General features: G+C 36.5%; 1 protein-coding gene across 2 annotated transcripts in view; it reads left to right on the top strand.

The window, feature by feature from the left end:
* TMTC3 (transmembrane O-mannosyltransferase targeting cadherins 3) overlaps window positions 1–19,125 on the top strand; it is a 62,817-nt gene that overhangs the window by 10,491 nt on the left and 33,201 nt on the right. Inside the window, exons 2-4 of one of the 2 annotated variants that reach the window (XM_004417928.3) lie at window positions 7,824–8,040; window positions 12,004–12,222; window positions 13,847–13,946. In XM_004417928.3, coding sequence (XP_004417985.1) covers window positions 7,852–8,040; window positions 12,004–12,222; window positions 13,847–13,946 — 508 coding nt within the window. In that variant the 5' untranslated portion in view covers window positions 7,824–7,851. The remainder of the gene's footprint in view (window positions 1–7,823; window positions 8,041–12,003; window positions 12,223–13,846; window positions 13,947–19,125) is intronic. The other variant, XM_087449128.1, reaches the window with a different exon arrangement.

The following is a 19,125-nucleotide window of genomic DNA, read 5'->3' as shown; positions in this document are numbered from 1 at the left end:
TGGTTTCCTTTGCTGTGCAGAAGCTTTTTAGTTTGATGTAGTCCCATTTGTTTATTTTTTCTATTGTTTCTCTTGCCCGGTCAGACATGGTGCTTGAAAATATGTTGCTAAGACTGATGTTGAAGAGCATACTTCCTGTGTTTTCTTCTAGAAGTTTCATGGTTTCAGGTCTTACATTCGTCTTTAATCCATTTTCAGTTAATTATTGTGTATGGTGTAAGATAATGGTCTACTTTCATTTTTTTGCGTGTAGCTGTCCAGTTTTCCCAACACCATTTGTTGAAGAGACTTTCTTTTCTCCATTGTGTGTTCTTGGCTCCTTTGTCAAAGATTAGCTGTCCATAGATGTGTGGGTTTATTTCCGGGCTCTTGATTTTATTCCATTGATCTGTGTGTCTGTTTTTGTACCAGTACCATGCTTTTTGGTTACCATAGCCTTGGAGTATATTTTGAAATCAGGGAATGTGATACCTCTAGCTTTGTTCTTTTTTCTCAGGAGTTCTTTGGCTATTCAGGGTCTTTTGTTGTTCCATATAAATTTTAGGATTCTTTGTTCTATTTCTGTAAGAAATGTTATTGGGACTTTGATAGGGATTACAGTGAATCTATAGATTGCTCTAGGAAGTATAGACATCTTACCTATGTTAATTCTTCCAATCCAAGAGCATGGAATATCTTTCCATTTTTGTGCCTTCTTCAGTTTCTTTCAGCAATGTTTTATAGTTTTCAGTGTACAGATCTTTCACCTCTTTGGTTAAGTTTATTCCTAGGTATTTTATTCTTTTTGTTGCAATTGTAAATGAGATTGTATTCTTAATTTCTCTTTCTGCTGCGTCGTTGTTAGTGTATAGAAACGCAACTGATTTTTGTATGTTGATTTTGTATCCTGCAACTTTACTGTGTTCATTTATAATTTCTAGAAGTTTTTTGGTGGATTCTTTAGAGTTTTCTATATATAAAATCATGTCATCTGCAAATAGTGACAATTTCACTTCTTCCTTTCCAATTTTGATCCCTTGTATTTCTTTTTCTTGCCTGATTTCTCTGGCTAGGACTTCTAATACTTTGTTAAATAGGAGTGGTGAGAGTGGACATCCTTGTCTGGTTCCTTTTGTTAGAGGGATAGCTTTCAGTTTTTCACCATTGAGGATGATATTAGCTGTGGATTTGTCATATATGGACTTTATTATGTTGTGGTACTTTCCTTCTATACCCCTTTTATTCAGAGTTTTTATCATAAATGGATGCTGTATCTTGTCAGATGCCTTCTCTGCATCTATTGAGATGATCATGTGATTTTTATTCTTCATTTTGTGAGTGTGGTGTATCACATTGATTTGTTGCTGTTGAACCATCCCTTCATCCCTGGAATAAATCCCACCTGATCATGCTGTATGATCTTTTTAATGTATTGTTGTATGCCATTTGCTAGTAATTTGTTGAGGATTTTTGCATTGATGTTCATCAGTGATATTGGCTTCTGATTTTCTTTTTTTGTGTTTTCCTTGTCTGTTTTTGGTATCAGGATAATGTTGGCTTCATAGAATGAGTTAGGAAGTTCCCCTCCTCTTCCATTTTTTGGAAAAGTTTGCAAAGGATACATGTTAAGTCTTCTTTCAATGTTTGGTAGAATTCACCAGGGAAGTTGTCTGGTCCTGGGGTTTTATTTTTGGGGAAGTTTTTGATTACTGTTTTGATCTCCTTACTGGTGATTGGTCTGTTCAAATTCTCTCTTTCTTCTTGATTCAGTTTTGGAAGGTTGTATGTTTCTAAGAATTTATCCATTTCTTCTAGATTATCCAGTTTGTTGGCATATAGCTTTTCATAGTATTCTCTTATAATCTTTTGTATTTCTGAGGTGTCCATTGTGATTTCTCCTCTTTCATTTCTGATTTTATTTATTTGAGCCTTCTCTCTTTTTTTCTTGGTGAGTCTAGATAAAGGTTTGTCAATTTTGTTTATCTTTTCAAAGAACCATCTCTTGGTTTCATTAATTTTTTCTATTGTTTTTTTAGTCTCTATTTCATTTATTTCTGCTCTGATTTTTATTATTTCCCTCCTTCTACTGATTTTGAAGTTTGTTTGTTCTTTTTCCAGTTCTTTTAGGTGCACTGTTAGATTGTTTATTTGAGATTTTTCTTGTTTGTTAAGATAGGCCTGCATTGCTATAAACTTCCCTCTTAGAACCGCTTTTGCTGTATCCCATAAATTCTGGCATGTCGTATTTTCATTTTCATTTGTCTCCAGGTATTTTTTGATTTCTCCTTAGATTTCTTCATTGACCCAAGCATTGTTCAGTAGCATTTTGTTTAATCTCCACATATTTGTGGCTTTTCTGGTTTCCTTCGTATAGTTGATTTCTAGTTTCATACTGTTGTGGTTAGAAAAGATGCTTGGTATTATTTCAGTCTTCTTAAATTTATAAAAACCTGTTTCGTGGCCTAATATGTATTCAATCCTGGAGAATGTTCCATGTGTATTTGAAAAGAATGTGTATTCTTTGGTTTTTGGATGGAATGTTCTGTATATATCTACTAAGTCTATCTGTTCTAGTGTGTCATTTAAGGCCAGTGTTTCCTTATTGATTTTCTGTTTGGATGATCTATCCATTGGTGTAAGTGGAGTGTTCAAGTCCCCTACTATTATTGTGTTACTGTCTATTTCTCCTTTTATATCTGTTAATAATTGCTTTATGTATTTAGGTGCTCCTGCGTTGGGTGCATAGATATTTACGAGTGTTATATCCTCTTGTTGGATTGTTCCCTTGATCATTATGTAGTGCCCTTCTTTGTCTCTTGTTACAGTTTCTGTTTTAAAGTCTATTTTGTCTGATATGGGTATTGCTACCCCAGCTTTCTTTTCATTGCCATTTGCATGGAGTATCTTCTTCTATCCCTTCACTTTCAGTTTTTGAGTGTCTTTAGGTCTGAAGTGTGTCTCTTGTATGCAGCATATATATGGGTCTTGTTTTTTATCCAGTCAACCACCCTATGCCTTCTAATTGGAGCATTTAGTCCATTGACATTTAAAGTAGCTATTGATATGTATATACTTACTGCCATATTTTTACTTTTTTTCTCGGTGTTTTAGTAGTGCTTCTCTGTTCCTTTCTTCTTCTCTTGCTCTCTTCCCTTGTGGTTTGAAGGCTTTCTGTAATATTATGTTTGGGTTCCTTTCTCTTAGTTTTTTGTGTATTTATTATAGGTTTCTGGTTTGTGATTGCCATGAGGTTCACATATAGCAACCTACATATATAGCAATCTGTATTAAGTCGATGGTCTCTTTAGTTTGACCTCTGTCTGAAAGCTCTACTCTTTTACTCCCCTCCTATGGGAGAGAGGTTTCTGAACCATACACAAGACTTGATATTCACCTACCCAGTGGTGGATGTCTTGAGTTGTTTTGTTTTTCTGAATTACAGTTATACACACACAAGAGTGACTAGTTCTTCACTCACTGTGTTTAAACATCAGGTGTTCTGTCGGTTATATCTTCTTAGGACTGTTGTTCAGGAACCTTCTGACCTGTTCCAATGTGTACTGGTTAGTAGGCCTGGTTGCCTGGCTGTCATTGTCTTTCCTTTTTCACTGTCTTGTGTTGGATCCCTTGTCTCCTAATTTCCCTGTCTTTCTTTTTTTTTCATTTGCTTTGAAATTAAATTTTGTTTTAAAAAGTAAAACTTTATACATCCTTTTAAAAAATGAAACTTCAGAAGTTATTAGGCAAGTCAGTAATACAAAGCTGTTGACATCAGTAATTAAAGAAATGGTAACATTTTACCAGTGTAAAATGTAGAATTCAAATCACAACTTGGATCTTAAAGGATTCAAGTGTTTTATCCCACACAATAAGGTCTGGTCAGTTTTAAGATAAAATTCCTCCTCTGGATATTCTCTTCTCAGTCGAGTCCTTCTTTTATCACCATCATCTCACACAGTAGGATAGCTGGCCATGGTGGCGATTCCACAGTGGTGGTTCCAGTCTTTGACTATCTTTATGTAGCCATCATGCCCCAATCTGTGCCCTAGTTGTTCTTGGCAAGGCAATGTTTATTATTATCCAATTCTGCTCCTTCAAAGCCGTAGCCAACCACCACAACATCATGATCCAAGTCTGCACTGCTACAGTCTGGATCATAATAAATGCCATTTTTATAGAACTGGAAAGTATCCTGGCCTGCATCTATACTAACAGAGATGGGCCCCACACTTGCCACTGCCATCATAAGGGCCCTCTCCTGCTTAGAGATGTCTGTGAAGCCAGACTAGTGGGCTTATATTTGCAGGATTCATCCTTGGCCTTCCAAAGCTCAAAGGCACAACAGAGAGCAGCCTGGCAGTCATAATACCACCTCACAGTCAGGCAGCAAGTGTAATAAACAAGGTGGCCTTGGGCTAAACACATAGTTAACTCTGCAAAATGCCACTCAAGGGGATTGTCAGCAGGGATTTAGATAAACAAGCATTCAGTTCAGCAGCCAGGTCCCAGAAAGTGCTTGCCATCATCAGCTGCCATGTCTTCCTGGGTGTCATCTCTGCTAAAGTGGAAGGTTGCAGGGGCAGCATCCGGGATGCAGTTATGTCCTGCAGCATCATATAGGCTGTTGTTCTCTCTTGAATCCTTGTGTCCCACACCATTGCTATTGTTATCTCTCAGATTCCCGTGCTGTTGTGGGCTGGGAGCCACCCAGGGAGCCTCCCTCTCCCAGGGAGCCACCCAGGAGGGGACTGAGGGGCCAAGGAATGTAACAGGGATGCATGGATTTGGGATGCGTGTGCCATTGGGAGCATCTACTGTTATCACAAATTCTCAGTAAGTTTTGGGGATCACTAGAGCGCATCTTGCAAATGATCGTGAGGTGCTGTCCTCCAAAGCATGGGAGGTCTCCACCATAAATAATAAAGGTTGGAGGCACATGTGTAGCCTGCTCTGCAGAGGTGTTCCTGGTAGGTGTAGCAAGCAGTAAGCTGGTAAAAATATCCACACATGTAATGGTGAAGCTAGTAGTGCCCGCAGGCGGGGGAAGCAGCCCTATGAAATTAACCTGCTAGCAGCTGAAACAGCTCCCTATCTTTCTGTTTCTTAGTATACTTCGTTTTAGTGGAGTACCTCTTCTATTAGTGTCCTGAGAAAGGAGACATTGGAGGTAAATTTTTGAGATTTTAAATGTCTCAAAATATTTTTATTCTACTTTCCCACTTGGGAAATTTGGGTTTATTAATACAGAATTTTAGGTTGGAAACTATTATCCCTCAGAAATTTGAAGCGTTGCTCCCTTTTTGTTTTCTTGGATTTTTTTTTTTCTAGCTTCCAGTGTTGTTAGTGAAAAAAAAAAGATTTGTTTGGATTCCTACTCTTTAGTATGGAAACTGCTTTATTTCTTTCTGGAAGCTTTTAAAATCCTTTTTTTTGTTTCTAGTGTTGTAAAATTTTACAAGATTCTGTGCCCAGTTGCTAGAAGAGAGCTGGAGGCTCTTAAAATACATAGACAGACTTTTACTTAACCCTCACTTTCAATGTGCTGCCTTTGTTCTCACTTGTGTCCCCTGGGTCAGACACTCTATTTTACCTACTCCATAGAGGAAGTCTCCAGTCTTCTGCCTTGCTATAGGAGGGAAGGTTACCTGGCTGTACCTGGTGAGAGACGGGTCTAAACTTTAACAGAGCCATCTGTTCCTACCCCTGTTTGCTGAGATCCTTGGCACCAGTGTTTGAGATCGATGCTGGCAGGAGTACAAAAAACTTTTCAGCTTTCCCCACTTCAGCTTAGGATTCACTTTCCTGAGCTCTGTTGAGTTACTTACTAATCCTTTTGCCTTTCCAGCTTCCAAAATTTGCTGTGATTTCCTCTCCAATTGTTTTCATCCTTGTGAATTTATAGTCTTCTTTTTTTTTTTTAATACCTTGACATCATTTTAGTTTGTGGTTGGGAGGGAGCTGAGGCAAATACCTCTTCAGTCTCTCCAATCTTTAAACAAGCACCATCAACTTTTTTTGTGATAATAAGTGTGTACAAGTCCATACCATTTAGAGATGGTAAATCACTTGTGGATTCAAGATAAGCCGTTGGATAATTTTTCTTTTAATTGAAAATTATGCTTCTTCAAAGGGTGCAGCCAGTTTCCTTTCCTGATTTGTTGGATTGGATTTTGCATTTCTTTAAAACATCTAACATATTCTAAGTTTTCCTTGTCCGATTCTAAAGAGACTTTAATACTTTCCCATAGGCTCTTTTATATATATCCCATAGGCTCTTGTATACATATCCTTATATAAGTCTTACATCTGATTCTAAATCTCTACCCATTCTCTCTACCCTGTTCTTCCTCTCTGATCTGACCAGAACTCCTACAGATATATCTCAAGTCTCAGATCTTCTGGCTCTGTGAGTAATGTATGTCTTCTATTGCTGCCATAACAAATTTCCACAAACATAGTAGCTTAAAATGACACAAATTTGTTATTTTATAGTTCTAGAGGTCAGAAGTCTGAAACGGGTCTCACTAGACTAAAATCGGGATGTTGGTAAGGCTATCTCCTTTTAGAAGCTCTAATGAAGAATGTATTTCTTTGCCTTTTCCAGCTTTTAGAGGCTGCCATAATTCCTTGGTTTATGGCCCCCAGCCAGCTATCGTTATCACACTGACCTCTGCTTTTTTGACTTGCCTGCCTCCTCCTTTCACTTGTAAGGTCTCTTCCCATTGAACTGGCCTACCCAGATAATCCAGGATAATTTCATCTCAAAATCCTCAATGTAATCACACCTATAAAGTCTCTTCTGCCATGTAATGTAACATATTCACAGGTTCAGGGAATTTGGATATGGATAATTTTGGGGGCCATTATTCTGCCCTCCACAGGTGATAATGCTGAAATGATACTAATGACACTACTCAAACTAGGAAAGGATATCATCAGCTTGTTTTTTTTTAGAGTACCTTCCAACCATGTTTTTATCATAGGGCTATTCTTCATTATCTTCCAGTTCCCTTTCTACTCTAAACCATTTCCTTACTGAATCCTTTCTAAAACAGTGACTTAATTATGAATTGTCATGGATGAAACCCATTCTCTAGATTAAAAGCGTTTGTTGTAATGGGAAAAAGAAAAACCATGATTTAGATCTGGATCATAAACTCATATACTCAACGGCCAAGCAGATAACATAAATCAATGAAATAAATCAATCTGGGTGAAAGATAATGGGACTGTGGTTAACTGGCTGGTGTACAGTAGCATAAAGGCATTCAAGACAAATATTTTTGAAAGGCTTTTGGTCAAACTAAACAAGACTGTAGGCCGCAAGTTTGGACTCCTGCTTTAAATAATACTTGATCTTTAGTTCATAAAGTACTGAAATATAAGCTTCATCTACATTTCAGAAAACCCATGAGCCGTGTCTTTTTAAGTATTTGTTTTCCAACAAAGATTCGTTTAGCTATTCCTGGAGCACATCATACTCGTTTTTTAGAGTTAACTTGTATATATGTGTTTCCCAGGTAACCTGACCTGTAACGATTGATAAGGAGTTCATCTAATTTGCTAGAGAGAGAGGTCCACAGATTAAGTGGGGTGATCAAGGACTGTGATAGAGCTATGAAAGCACATGTGAAGGGGCAGTTCTGTCCTACGTTAGGAATATGGAGAGGTGGTCAGCTAGTGCTTCGTAGGGGTGGATGACATTTGAGCTGAGCTTTGAATTAATTCTCCTGGAGAATTAGCATTCAATCTTGATTGTAGTTATTATTCTTCTCTTAAAATTGTACTTTTTTGAAAAATATATGTTGCTTATTTCATTTTATCTTCATGATTTTTTTCCCCAGATTTTGTCCACAAGTGTTTGTGGAAAACATGGCTGATATTAACCTCAAAGAAGTAACCTTAATAGTAGGTGTGGTTACTGCCTGCTATTGGAACAGCCTCTTTTGTGGTTTTGTTTTTGATGATGTTTCAGCAATACTGGATAATAAAGACCTGCATCCGTCTACACCTTTAAAAACTTTATTTCAGAATGACTTCTGGGGAACCCCTATGTCTGAGGTAAGTAATTACTTATATATTACTTATATGTATCTCAGATTTTAAAATATTGTGGTGGTTTATTACTCCTAATTCTTTATCAACATTGTCATCATAGCAATTATGGGTTTTTCCCCCCCAAAAAAAATTTATATGAGACATAACATGTTTATAATAAATTAGATATGAAATTGAAGGTACAGTTATCTTCTTTAAAGCAGTGCTTGATTCTTTCCTTGGTTGTGTACCTTGGCTTAATCTTTTTAAAAATAATATATATATGAAAATAATATGTGTTAGGAGAGATAAGTGTAATACAAGTCTTATTGTTGCTAACTGACTTTATTTCTCTCTTTTCTATTTTATGAGTCAGGCAAAAGAGATGACTGTGATATATTTAACTGTTTAAAATATATGTAACTTCAATATAAATAGATCAGACTTTAAGGGTAAAAATAGTAAGTACATATTGTCAGTTTTTCTGCAGAAAAACAAAAATGATTTATTAAAAATTTTAAATTTGTGTCATACCTCTTACTTAATAGTTATTTTGATTTTGTATTGAGAATCCAAAAGTTTAGTTCATTTTTATGAGAGTGTTTTTACTTTGCCAGTAACTTTATTTTGAAGGTCAGTGTTAAACTGTTTGGGATTAATCCCTTGTCAGCTTGGGATCATATAGATTGGATTCTAATTTTATTTCTATTATGTCGTAGCTATGTGAAATCGGTGGGAATACAGGTTTTAGATGCAAGTCGTTTTCCTAATCTATAAAAGAATAAAAGAATTCACCTTGAGGGTAAATAAATGAATTAATTTATCTGTAGTACCTGGCACATAGTTGTCAAAACATAATATGTAACACTCTTTTATAGTTGTAGCTTGTCAGTCATCATTTATGGCTCCTTTCCTTATTCTCCAAATTTGGAAGCTTCTCAAGGGTGAGGGTGGAAGTCACAAGCATATAAGTATTTTTTATTATTAAATAAGCACACTTTATTTTCCCGCAACCTTCCTGTTTTCACCCAGTTCTAGCCTGTAAAAACATAAATCTTTTGATAATGAGGGGAAAATATGGTCCTATTATAAGGTACATTATTTTCTAGAAAATTTATTACCCTCTACCCGTACCCATTATCCCCAGAGACGCTTAGAAATATATGTCCATTCCCCCGACTTATGCTAGTAGCTGTTGTGATTTTGATTGTGACGTTGAGATTTTGGCCTGCAAGATTAGCTGGCCAGGTTAAAGGATTCATGCAAGTTATCATACCATGGTGTCAATGCTATGTTTTGTGATTTTCTCAGCTTTGCAGATGAAAATTTGATTTCATTCAGAGTACCTATAAGAGGACACGTGAAAAAGACTCATACTAAACTCAGACGGAATAGATGAACAAATTAGAATAATCGTTTATAGTGTATTTTTTGATGGGCATATTCCCTCCTTGTAGGGAAATGTGCCACTAGGGAGAAAGTTATTCTAAGTATTATTTAAGTGTCAGAAGGTTTCTTGACAAGCCTGGAATTAGCACAGTAAAAGATCTAATGGTTGATGTCATCAAGTAATGATAGCCTGGAAGCCTGTGTGCAGGCACCCAAAACTTTGTGAGGATTTTTGTGCCAATGCACGTGTTAAAGACACATTTTGGGCTTAGCACATTCTCCTGAGCTATAACATACTGCCATTAATTAAGGGTCTTTGGACTCCTCTGGGCCTCTCAGTGTTCAGATTATCTCTTTAGTAAGCCCATTCTTTAAATATGTAATACTCTGCTTATTGATGACTCAGTGGATTACAACCCTGGCTGCACATTAGAATCCACGTGGGGCACTTCAAAAAAGACTATTACCGGGGCCGGCCCGGTGGCGCAAGCGGTTAAGTGGCAGGCTCCACTGCGGTGGCCCGGGGTTCACAGGTTCGGATCCCGGGCGCGCACCAACGCACCGTTTGTCGAGCCATGCTGTGGCGGCATCCCATATAAAGTAGAGGAAGATGGGCGTGGATGTTAGCCCAGGGCCAGTCTTCCTCAGCAAAAAGAGGAGGATTGGCAGATGTTAGCTCAGGGCCAATCTTCCTCACAAAAAAAAAAAAAAAAAAGAATATTACCAAAGTTCTACCCAAACTTGTTAATTAGTTATCTCAGAGTGGGATGTGGGCATCAATATTTTTTGTCTTGTTTTGTGTGTGTTTGCTTTTGTTGTTTTTGTGGGATTTTTTTTGGGTGGCGAAGGTGGTTTAAGTTATCTAGGTGATTCTTTGGTGCAGCCATGGTTGAGAACCACTGAGCTGTAAGGAGCCACACTCTTCTGGCATTTGGCCTTTGAAGTACCTGTGTTAAGGTAACTTCTGCAGATATCCTGTCTCACTGTTTTTGCCATCCCTATATGGAGATTCACATTAACAGGCAACCGTTAGCTTACTCATTCATTATATTCATGCTGTGTTTCTATTGCCAGCTAATACCATGAGTAATTAAGTTTTTCTTTAATATGCCTAAATGTGATAATGATCTGAATTGTTTTCTTCATAATGGAACATATAGCTGTTTTACTATATTTTCACCGAGTAAACCTGATATCTACCAAGCTAATAATTATTTGTCACAGTGGAGTCTTAAGTATAAAGTATATTACTAATGAATTACGTGAATAGTTATGTTAATAATTAATCTTTTAGTTGGTCATTACCTATGGCATATGTACATCTAATCAACCTAACAAAGCAATTATGTATACTGCAATTAAAAATATCTATTTCCTGCTACTTTCTAACTTCATCCTTTCAACTGGCAGTTATGTTTCAGTGGAGCCACAGTAACATTCTAGGCACTCACAAGTTTTCTAGAACCTTTTTCTGCTCTCTGGTACAAATCATGTCAGTTCAATATAATGCCTTAAAAATAAATTTGTATGCCTGAGCTGAAATTCAAAGGATATACAGGAATTAGCCAAGCAGGAAAGAATATCCTAGGTAGCTGGCACTCACGGTGTGTGTAGTCAATACAAACAGAGATATTAAAATGCTCCTAATTTCAAAATGGGAAATGTGTATTCCTTGTGCTTCCTCATGTTCCCTAGTAGGGATGAACAGGCTTACATCTATACCTATTTACCAGAGTTACAGCAAAATATGGTAATAGGTAGGAGAGCAAAGAAGCTGATGTGGATTCCCTTATATAAAATTAGGAAGAATAGGATAATATTTTATATGTTTTTGACTGTGTGTTTTATTCTTAAATCTGATTTGATTTTGTCTTAGGGTAAAAATATTTCTGGTTAAATGTAACTTCTAGCTTATAAAGAAATTCAATACTTCACATAAAATTTGATTTATAGCCTATGGAGACTACCAAACAAAGGTGTCTATTCTCTTATTCTAAGAAAGTTTTTGCTCTTGTGTTACTCTCTGTGTAGTATCTGGGGACTTTCAGTTTACTATGTTCAGGTTTATACGTTATAAGATGTTTATAACATCTTCTGAGATGTTTTTCATAAAACAACTAGACAGTACCATTTTGAGTCATCGCTATTGAGACTGTACTGGTAAGCATTCCATTCTTATATTTCCTTTTGAAGACCTAGCCTGCAGTTATATAAGCACTTGTATTCAGGTGACAGATTAGAAAGCAAGCTTTGGAGAGAACACTGTGCTCCAACTTGATCAAGGCCACTATTGTCCTACTTTTTTCTTTTTAATCTGTGTATTGAAGAGGAATTAATAATCAAATGTTCTTCTTCTACTGTTAATTCTCTGACCACTATATATCAGAGAGGAAATTGCCTAGTTTTTGGACTAAGGAAATAGGCAAACACAGATTATAAAGCTGTCTTTTATGTTTGTGTTATTCTTGGGGCATTTCATTATTTTCTTATTATGTCTCAGCTAAATGTAGATACTTTCAATAGTAAATACAATGATTAGTTTATGTACCCTTGATGACCAAAGTACTTTAATAATCACTGACGGTTTTTTCCTTTTAGGAGAGAAGCCACAAGTCTTACCGTCCCTTAACAGTATTGACATTTCGCTTAAATTATCTGTTTAGTGAACTAAAGCCAATGTCATATCATCTCCTAAATATGATTTTTCACGCTGTGGTTAGTGTGATATTTCTTAAAGTCTGCAAACTTTTTCTGGACAACAGGAGTAGTGTGATTGCTTCTTTACTTTTTGCAGTGCACCCAATACACACAGAAGCAGTAAGTAAAACTGTAAATCAATGTTTTTTTCTTTTTTTTATAAAGCCTACGCAATGATTATAATGGTTTATATTTTTAAGAAAAAAATTTAACAATGACTTTTAATCCAAGTATTTGAAGACTCTTAAATTGGTATAATGTCTTAACTTCCTAGTATACAATCTACCTTCCTACCACATAAAATTTTTAATTTTAGAATAATTTTTGAAACAAACATTTATTAATTAATCAAGAACATAAGCCATAATCTCTTAACTTTAGTAATGTAAAATATAAATAAATACAGTTATTTTCTTTGCTACTTTTTTTTTTTTTTTTTTTGCTGAGGAAGAGTCACATTGAGCTATCTGTGGCCAATCTTCCTCTTACTTGTTTTTTTTATGAATATAGATTTTATTTATTTATTTTTTATAATTTTATTTATTTATTTTTCCCCCAAAGCCCCAGTAGATAGTTGTATGTCATAGTTGTACATCCTTCTAGTTGCTGTATGTGGGACACGGCCTCAGCATGGCCCGAGAAGTGGTGCGTCAGTGCACGCCCGGGATCCGAACCCGGGCCACCAGCAGCGGAGCGCGCGCACTTAACCACTAAGCCACAGGGCCGGCCCTGAATATAGATTTTAAATATTTGTCAACTCGGCATTGTTTGTGTTTCAAGGACAGAAAGTAGTCAGTCAATAAGGCAGATTTAGGTAATTGATGAAAATACATCAAAATATATGCAAACATGAACAGATATCCTAACAAATGATGATTCTCAGTAGTTTCATAATGTCTATTGCCATGTGTTTCCAAATTGTGAACTGCCTGTGTTATTGCCAATATATCCATCAGCCCTTACCTGCCAAGACATACTCAAACTATAACTATTTTTCTTGGTGACGTTGCAACTCCAAAATTGCCTCTCAGCAGAGCAAAGAGGACTCTTCAATTGCTTTTTTTTACAAGCTTTTGGTTGTAAGCAAAAGTCTGTATGTTTGAGCCCTGTGTATGTGTTGGAGGGAGGTTGTGTGTCTCTCCCACTATCTTGAACCTTTTGGTGTCTGACTGAACAGACTTTTTTTTTTTTTTTTTACAGTGAATTCAGAATACTTTAAAGGGAGAGACTTGGGGGTTTTATATTTAAATTTCTAGAATTTAAAAGGACTTTAAAGTTTATTGTCGTTTTAAACTTTAGTTTGCAGGTTTATTGAAATAAACCTTGCTAAATTTATGCTATCTTTGTATTTTAAGAAAATATGTAAGAAAGACTTAGCTTTTTTCTTTTTTTAAAGTAAGAACTATTCTAAATATTGTACAATAATTTTGTAAGATGTTACCATTGGAGGAAGCTGGGTAAAGGGTAGACAGGACCTCTTTGTACTATTTTTGCAACTTCCTGTGAGTCTATAATTATTTCCAAATAGTATTACTAAAAACTATTACAGAGTCGCTGATAAATTTATCTTAATGGAAGATACACAAATTCACCACATGAGGGCACTCAAGGTCTAAGAAACAGAAACGTGCACTTGGAAAGTTATGTCAATTTAGTTTCTAGTTAATGTGCTGTTGCTATTATGTATAGTTAAATTTTGAAGATGCTCTTTATTAATATGACTCCCCACCCCTTCCCTTTCTAGGTAACAGGTGTGGTAGGAAGAGCAGAACTGTTGTCATCTATCTTTTTTCTAGCTGCATTTTTGTCATATACCAAATCAAAAGGACCAGATAATTCCATAGGTAAATGTTTAACATTTAATTTCTTTCTATAGCTATAAAACTTGATCAAGTAATTTTTATTTAGTCCAAGTGCTTCTTATAAAACATATGCCGCATCTGGGGTTTATCTTTGTATTTGTATGGACCTAATGAAAGTATGCAATATTGTCAATATTAAAAGTTTTTCTGTATAGTTTATATTTTATCACAACTAACAGATTCTGTATGATCTAATTTTTAAAACGTTACCCTATGATATGAGTTTTAGAGTCATTCTTAGTTTCATCTGCTATTACCTGTAAATGATACAAGTACCAATCCTTCAATTGTCTTTCTATAAATAACACCTATGAAGGCTGTGAATTGTATTGTTTAGGCAAAGTTAAAAGCCTATTAGAGTATAACTTTTATTGTGTGTTGATCATAGTTCAGCTATTTATTGAGTTCCTACCGTGTCGCCTACTCTGAAAAATGCTTTGTATACATTAGCTCATTTAGTCGTAATGATGCCTGGCATTGTCAGAAAACAAGTTGCAGGTAATGAAAATGATTTTTTTTTTTTTTTTCGGAGAAGATCAGCCCTGAGCTAACATCCGTGCTGATCCTCTTCTTTTTGCTGAGGAAGACCGGCTCTGAGCTAACATCTATTGCCAATCCTCCTCCTTTTTTTCCCCAAAGCCCCAGCAGATAGTTGTATGTCGTAGTCGCACATCCTTCTAGTTGCTGTATGTGGGACGCCACCTCAGCATGGCCAGAGAAGCGGTGCATCGGTGTGCGCCCAGGATCCGAACCCCGGGCTGCCAGTAGCAGAGTGCGCGCACTTAACTGCTAAGCCACGGGGCGGCCCCGAAAATGATTTTTTAAGAGTGTAGGTACAGTGGGCATGAAAGAGGCTTTGCATAATGGCCTTAACCTGAATTTGGTTGATCTTAAAATTTATCTCTGAGTTTTTTTCTTATCTTCTTGGAGAATTTTCTCACTACAGACCCGAGGTACTGATGATAAGGAGTCTAATTTTGTATGTATGGAAACTAAGGTTCAAGAAATAAGCGATGTAGGGGCTGGCCCCATGGTGTAGCGGTTAAGTGCACGCGCTCCGCTGCTGGCAGCGCAGGTTCGGATCCCGGGCGCGCACCGATGCACCGCTTGTCAGGCCATGCTGTGGTGGCGTCCCATATAAAGTGCAGAAGGAGGGCACAGGTGTTAGCTCAGGGCCAGTCTTCCTCAGCAAAAAGAGGAGGATTGGCATGGATGTTAGCTCAGGGCTGATCTTCCTCACAAAAAAAAGTAACAACAGCAACAAAAAAGAAATAAGTGATTTAGCCAAACAGCTTTAGTGTCTTCTTAGATTTGTAATATGAGTAGATTTGCCTCTTGCTGCTTATACGTACGCCTTCTTAAAACAGTTTGAGTGGCAGCAGAACATAGAGGTTGAGAGCATGGACTCTAGAGTCTGGTTTTACATTCCATATCCGTCATTTGCTACCTTGGGCAAATTACTTAACCTCTCTGTGCTTTAGTTTCTTTATCTATGAAATGGAGATAATAAAAGTCCCTACCTGTTGTGAGGATTAGATGAGTTAAACATGTTAAGGCATTTAAGAGCAGTACCTGGTTCATAATAAGCAGTATACCTATTTCCTCTGTTGCCTGTCATGCAGTTAGAGGTAGTTCAGTAGCTAATGTAGAATTGCAAACAAATATCTTCTTTAAATACCATCCTAAGCAAAGCATGAGTGATAAACTTAGAAAATACCATGACCTACAAGACCATGATCAGGTTCCTGCCTCGCTCTTGAACCATATCTCCTGCCATTTTTGCCCTAGTTTGCTTCACTATAGCCAAATAGACTTTGCTGTTTCTCAAACAGGTGAAGCACCTGTCTTTATACTTGCTAGTCTCTCTTTCTTGAATTTTCTTCCCTTAGAGCTTCACATAATAGTCTCATTTACATTCTTCTTTATATTGTCAGGCTTCAGCTTGACTGTTTCCCTCTTAGAGAAACCTTCCCTGTTCGAACTAAAATAACCTTTCACTTCATTATATTTTTTCATTCCTAATCATTTTACTTGGTTCTTTTTAATGATTTCTTATTCTTCATAACTCCAGTATCTTCTCTTATTTTCTTTAGAATTACTTATTTTAAATTCTTTGTCTTTCTTTTCAAGTAATTCTGATTTAGTAGTATATGCTATTATGTTTGCTCTTTTCTGATTATTGTACCCTTCAGATATCTACTTATTTTGGCTTGTGAGCTCAAGCTGCATGTTCTAAAGTTATTGACCACTTTGTCTGTTAAAGAGAAAGACCAGGGCCACTCTGTGTCCATCCTGTGATTCATTAAAACCCAGGGTGGAGAGCTCCAGGTTCCCCAGGGCCACTGTTGATCACTGTTGTTATCATTCTACCAAGCACCCACTCAGGTCTCCTAAAGAGAATCAGCATTGAGAGAAGGCCAGTCCACCATCCCTCTGCATTTGGATGGGGGCTGTGTGGAAGTGACTGCCTAAAGGTGGTTGGTCATTTTGCACCTTTTTAAAACATCTACTCCTTACCCCAGCAAGATTTCTGAAGTGCTCTGATTTAATCTCTGGGACACCCACAAGCTACTGTAACTGCAGATGTCTTCAGTGAAGGAGCAGACAATGGTCTACCTGAAGCAGTCAGGATTGACTAGAACAAAAGTTAAAAAAAATTTTTCTCACTCTTGTCTTCTGCTTTAGATGCAGTCCCTCATAACACTCACAGAAATACACACGTTTAAGATAACCTTCAGTGCCCAGGAGTTTCTTTTTTTTTAAATATCTTAGAAGCCATATTCCCCTCTCACTTAACCTTTTTCTAGGGTTGATTTTTGGGGAAGGGACCAACAGGTCGACAGGTCAAGCTAGTTCACCACCTGACCAAAACAAAAACCAAATCATGTTCCTCTCTATCTCTTTAACCTACATTTCTCATAAGACTCATTTCTAACCTAAAAATACATAATGTGCATTTTTCTTTTACCCCTTTATTGTTTGTTCTCTCACAGTAGAATGTAACTTTCATTAGGGTAGGTAACTTTCTCTCATTTTCTATCTCCATTTCCTAGCATGGTTCCTGGTGTACAGTAGGTGTTCAGTATATATTTGTTGAGGAAACAGTCAAGTGAATGAATGTAATATATTTTAAATTCTAGTTGAAAAGATACTGAAATCCGCCTTGGACCTGTCTCTACCCTCTTAACCCCTATGATACTTTGTGCTCCACGTTACATAATTTTTACGATTAAGACCACAAACAGTTTCATCATCATCTTTGCATTCCCCATTCTATCTAATATATGTTGTCCTATGCAAAGATTTTCAATTTGCAATTATTTAATCACTTTAAATTCTAGGTTATTCATGCCCCATACCATTTTTATAAGTATGGTCCATCTCAGGGCCTGTGCACTTGCTTTTTCATTTCTTTAGGTGTCTGCTCAGATGTCATCAGTAGCGCTACTCATCTTCCCCACTCCTTTTGATTTCCCTTCACCTTCTTTTTTTCTCTATAACATTTAGGTCACCATTCGACAAAATGCATATTTACTTGTTTATTTAATTATTATCTCTCTCCCCCACGAAATGAAGTGTCATTAACTTATTTAGCAAGGGCACTTATTTGGACAAAATCACACGTGGTAACTTTAGCCACAGAGTTCTGATTATAAGTGTTCGTATAGTAATTTAATCACCAGAGGTTGAAAAACTGAAGTGACTGGTTTTAGTAAAACTTTTGCCTTTATTAGAGCTATTAGCTGCTGAGATTGAATCCATCATTATGGAAGGCAGCTGTTTTCTTTCTCTTCCTTGGAGTGGAAATACAAATTGGTAAGAAGCTCTGAATCTAATATCAGAAGGACAAAGTTGAAGTCATGGTCTCCTTATTGTACATGACTTTTTTTTTTTTTTCCTGAGGAATATTTGCCCTGAGCTAGTAACATCTGTGCAAATCTTCCTCTATTTTGTGTGTGGGTTGCCCCCGGAGCATGGCCGCTGACAAGTGGTGTAGGTCTGCGCCCAGGAACCAAACCTGGGTCGCCGAAGCAGAGCGCATTGAACTTAACCCCTAGGCCATGGGGCTGGCCCTGCATGACTTTTTTTTAAACCTCCAAATTCTTTCCTCATCTTAAAAATGGATATGATTGTATCTGCACTTTTATCCCATAACGTGATTTTGAGACTCAGTGAAATAATATATACTAAATAGTGTATGCTAAACTGGTTATATAAATGGTTAAAAAATATATTTTTAAGTATCTCTTTTCAAGGACATTATTTCCCGCTAGTTTTTAATATATGCATACCTGTTCAGTCATACTCTTCTCTATATCATTCATTTGCCAAGCTTAATCCTTCCTCCACTCCTTTATTCATACATACCCCTCTCCCAGTTTTTCTATGTCCTGTATGTCCTTCAAGGTCCAACCTTAGGTTCACCTTGTATTGTGAATAATCATCTACCGATTTCTTTACTCTATGAATTTATTGTTGAGTTCAGCATGATAGTTCAGCCTTTGATGTAATCTATTATTAAATATTGTTGATGATTTTAACCCAACTAGAATATGAGACTTTTTTTGAGAAAGGAATACTATTATACTTAGTATCTGCAACAGTGTTTTGGATTTTTTGAGTAGTTTTTCCTCTCAGTAATTTTGGTCTAGAGTACTTTCAAGTTGAAAACAATTTCAAAAATAGATGAGTTTCTTTACTAAGCCAAATAACAAAAGAAAATATATTAGGTTCATGAATTGTGTTCTTATTTACCTAGATTTGAGTCAATTATTTGTTACTGTTCTTAATGAATAAAAACTGAAGTCACACAATCATACTACCATATATTTTTTAAAACTGGAAAAGAATTGGAGGTCATATTTTCCAGTAAGAAAACTGAGGCTCAGAACAGTTGCTCAAAGTCACAAAGCAAGTTAGTAGTAGATCCAGAATTACTCTCACAATTCAGTGTTCTTCAATCAAATTACTACTAAGTAGTAGGCATTTACTTAAAGTTGATGAAATAGGTTTTCTGTTTAAACAGAACTTGTGAATATTCTATTGCAGATTTTTTAAAGAATAGTATTGATTTAAATGCTCATTGTTAACCTGTTTCATTTTTTATAGTCTTTTTAATAAGAATGGTACTCTACTTTTCCCAGTGGTTTTCAGTTTCAAG

This window comes from Ceratotherium simum, chromosome 25 (assembly GCF_057802395.1).
Source record: "Ceratotherium simum simum isolate JZ-2026a chromosome 25, ASM5780239v1, whole genome shotgun sequence".
Taxonomy (NCBI): domain Eukaryota; kingdom Metazoa; phylum Chordata; class Mammalia; order Perissodactyla; family Rhinocerotidae; genus Ceratotherium; species Ceratotherium simum.
The sequence above is the reverse complement of the archived record's forward strand: the minus strand, read 5'-3'. Positions and strand labels throughout refer to the sequence as shown.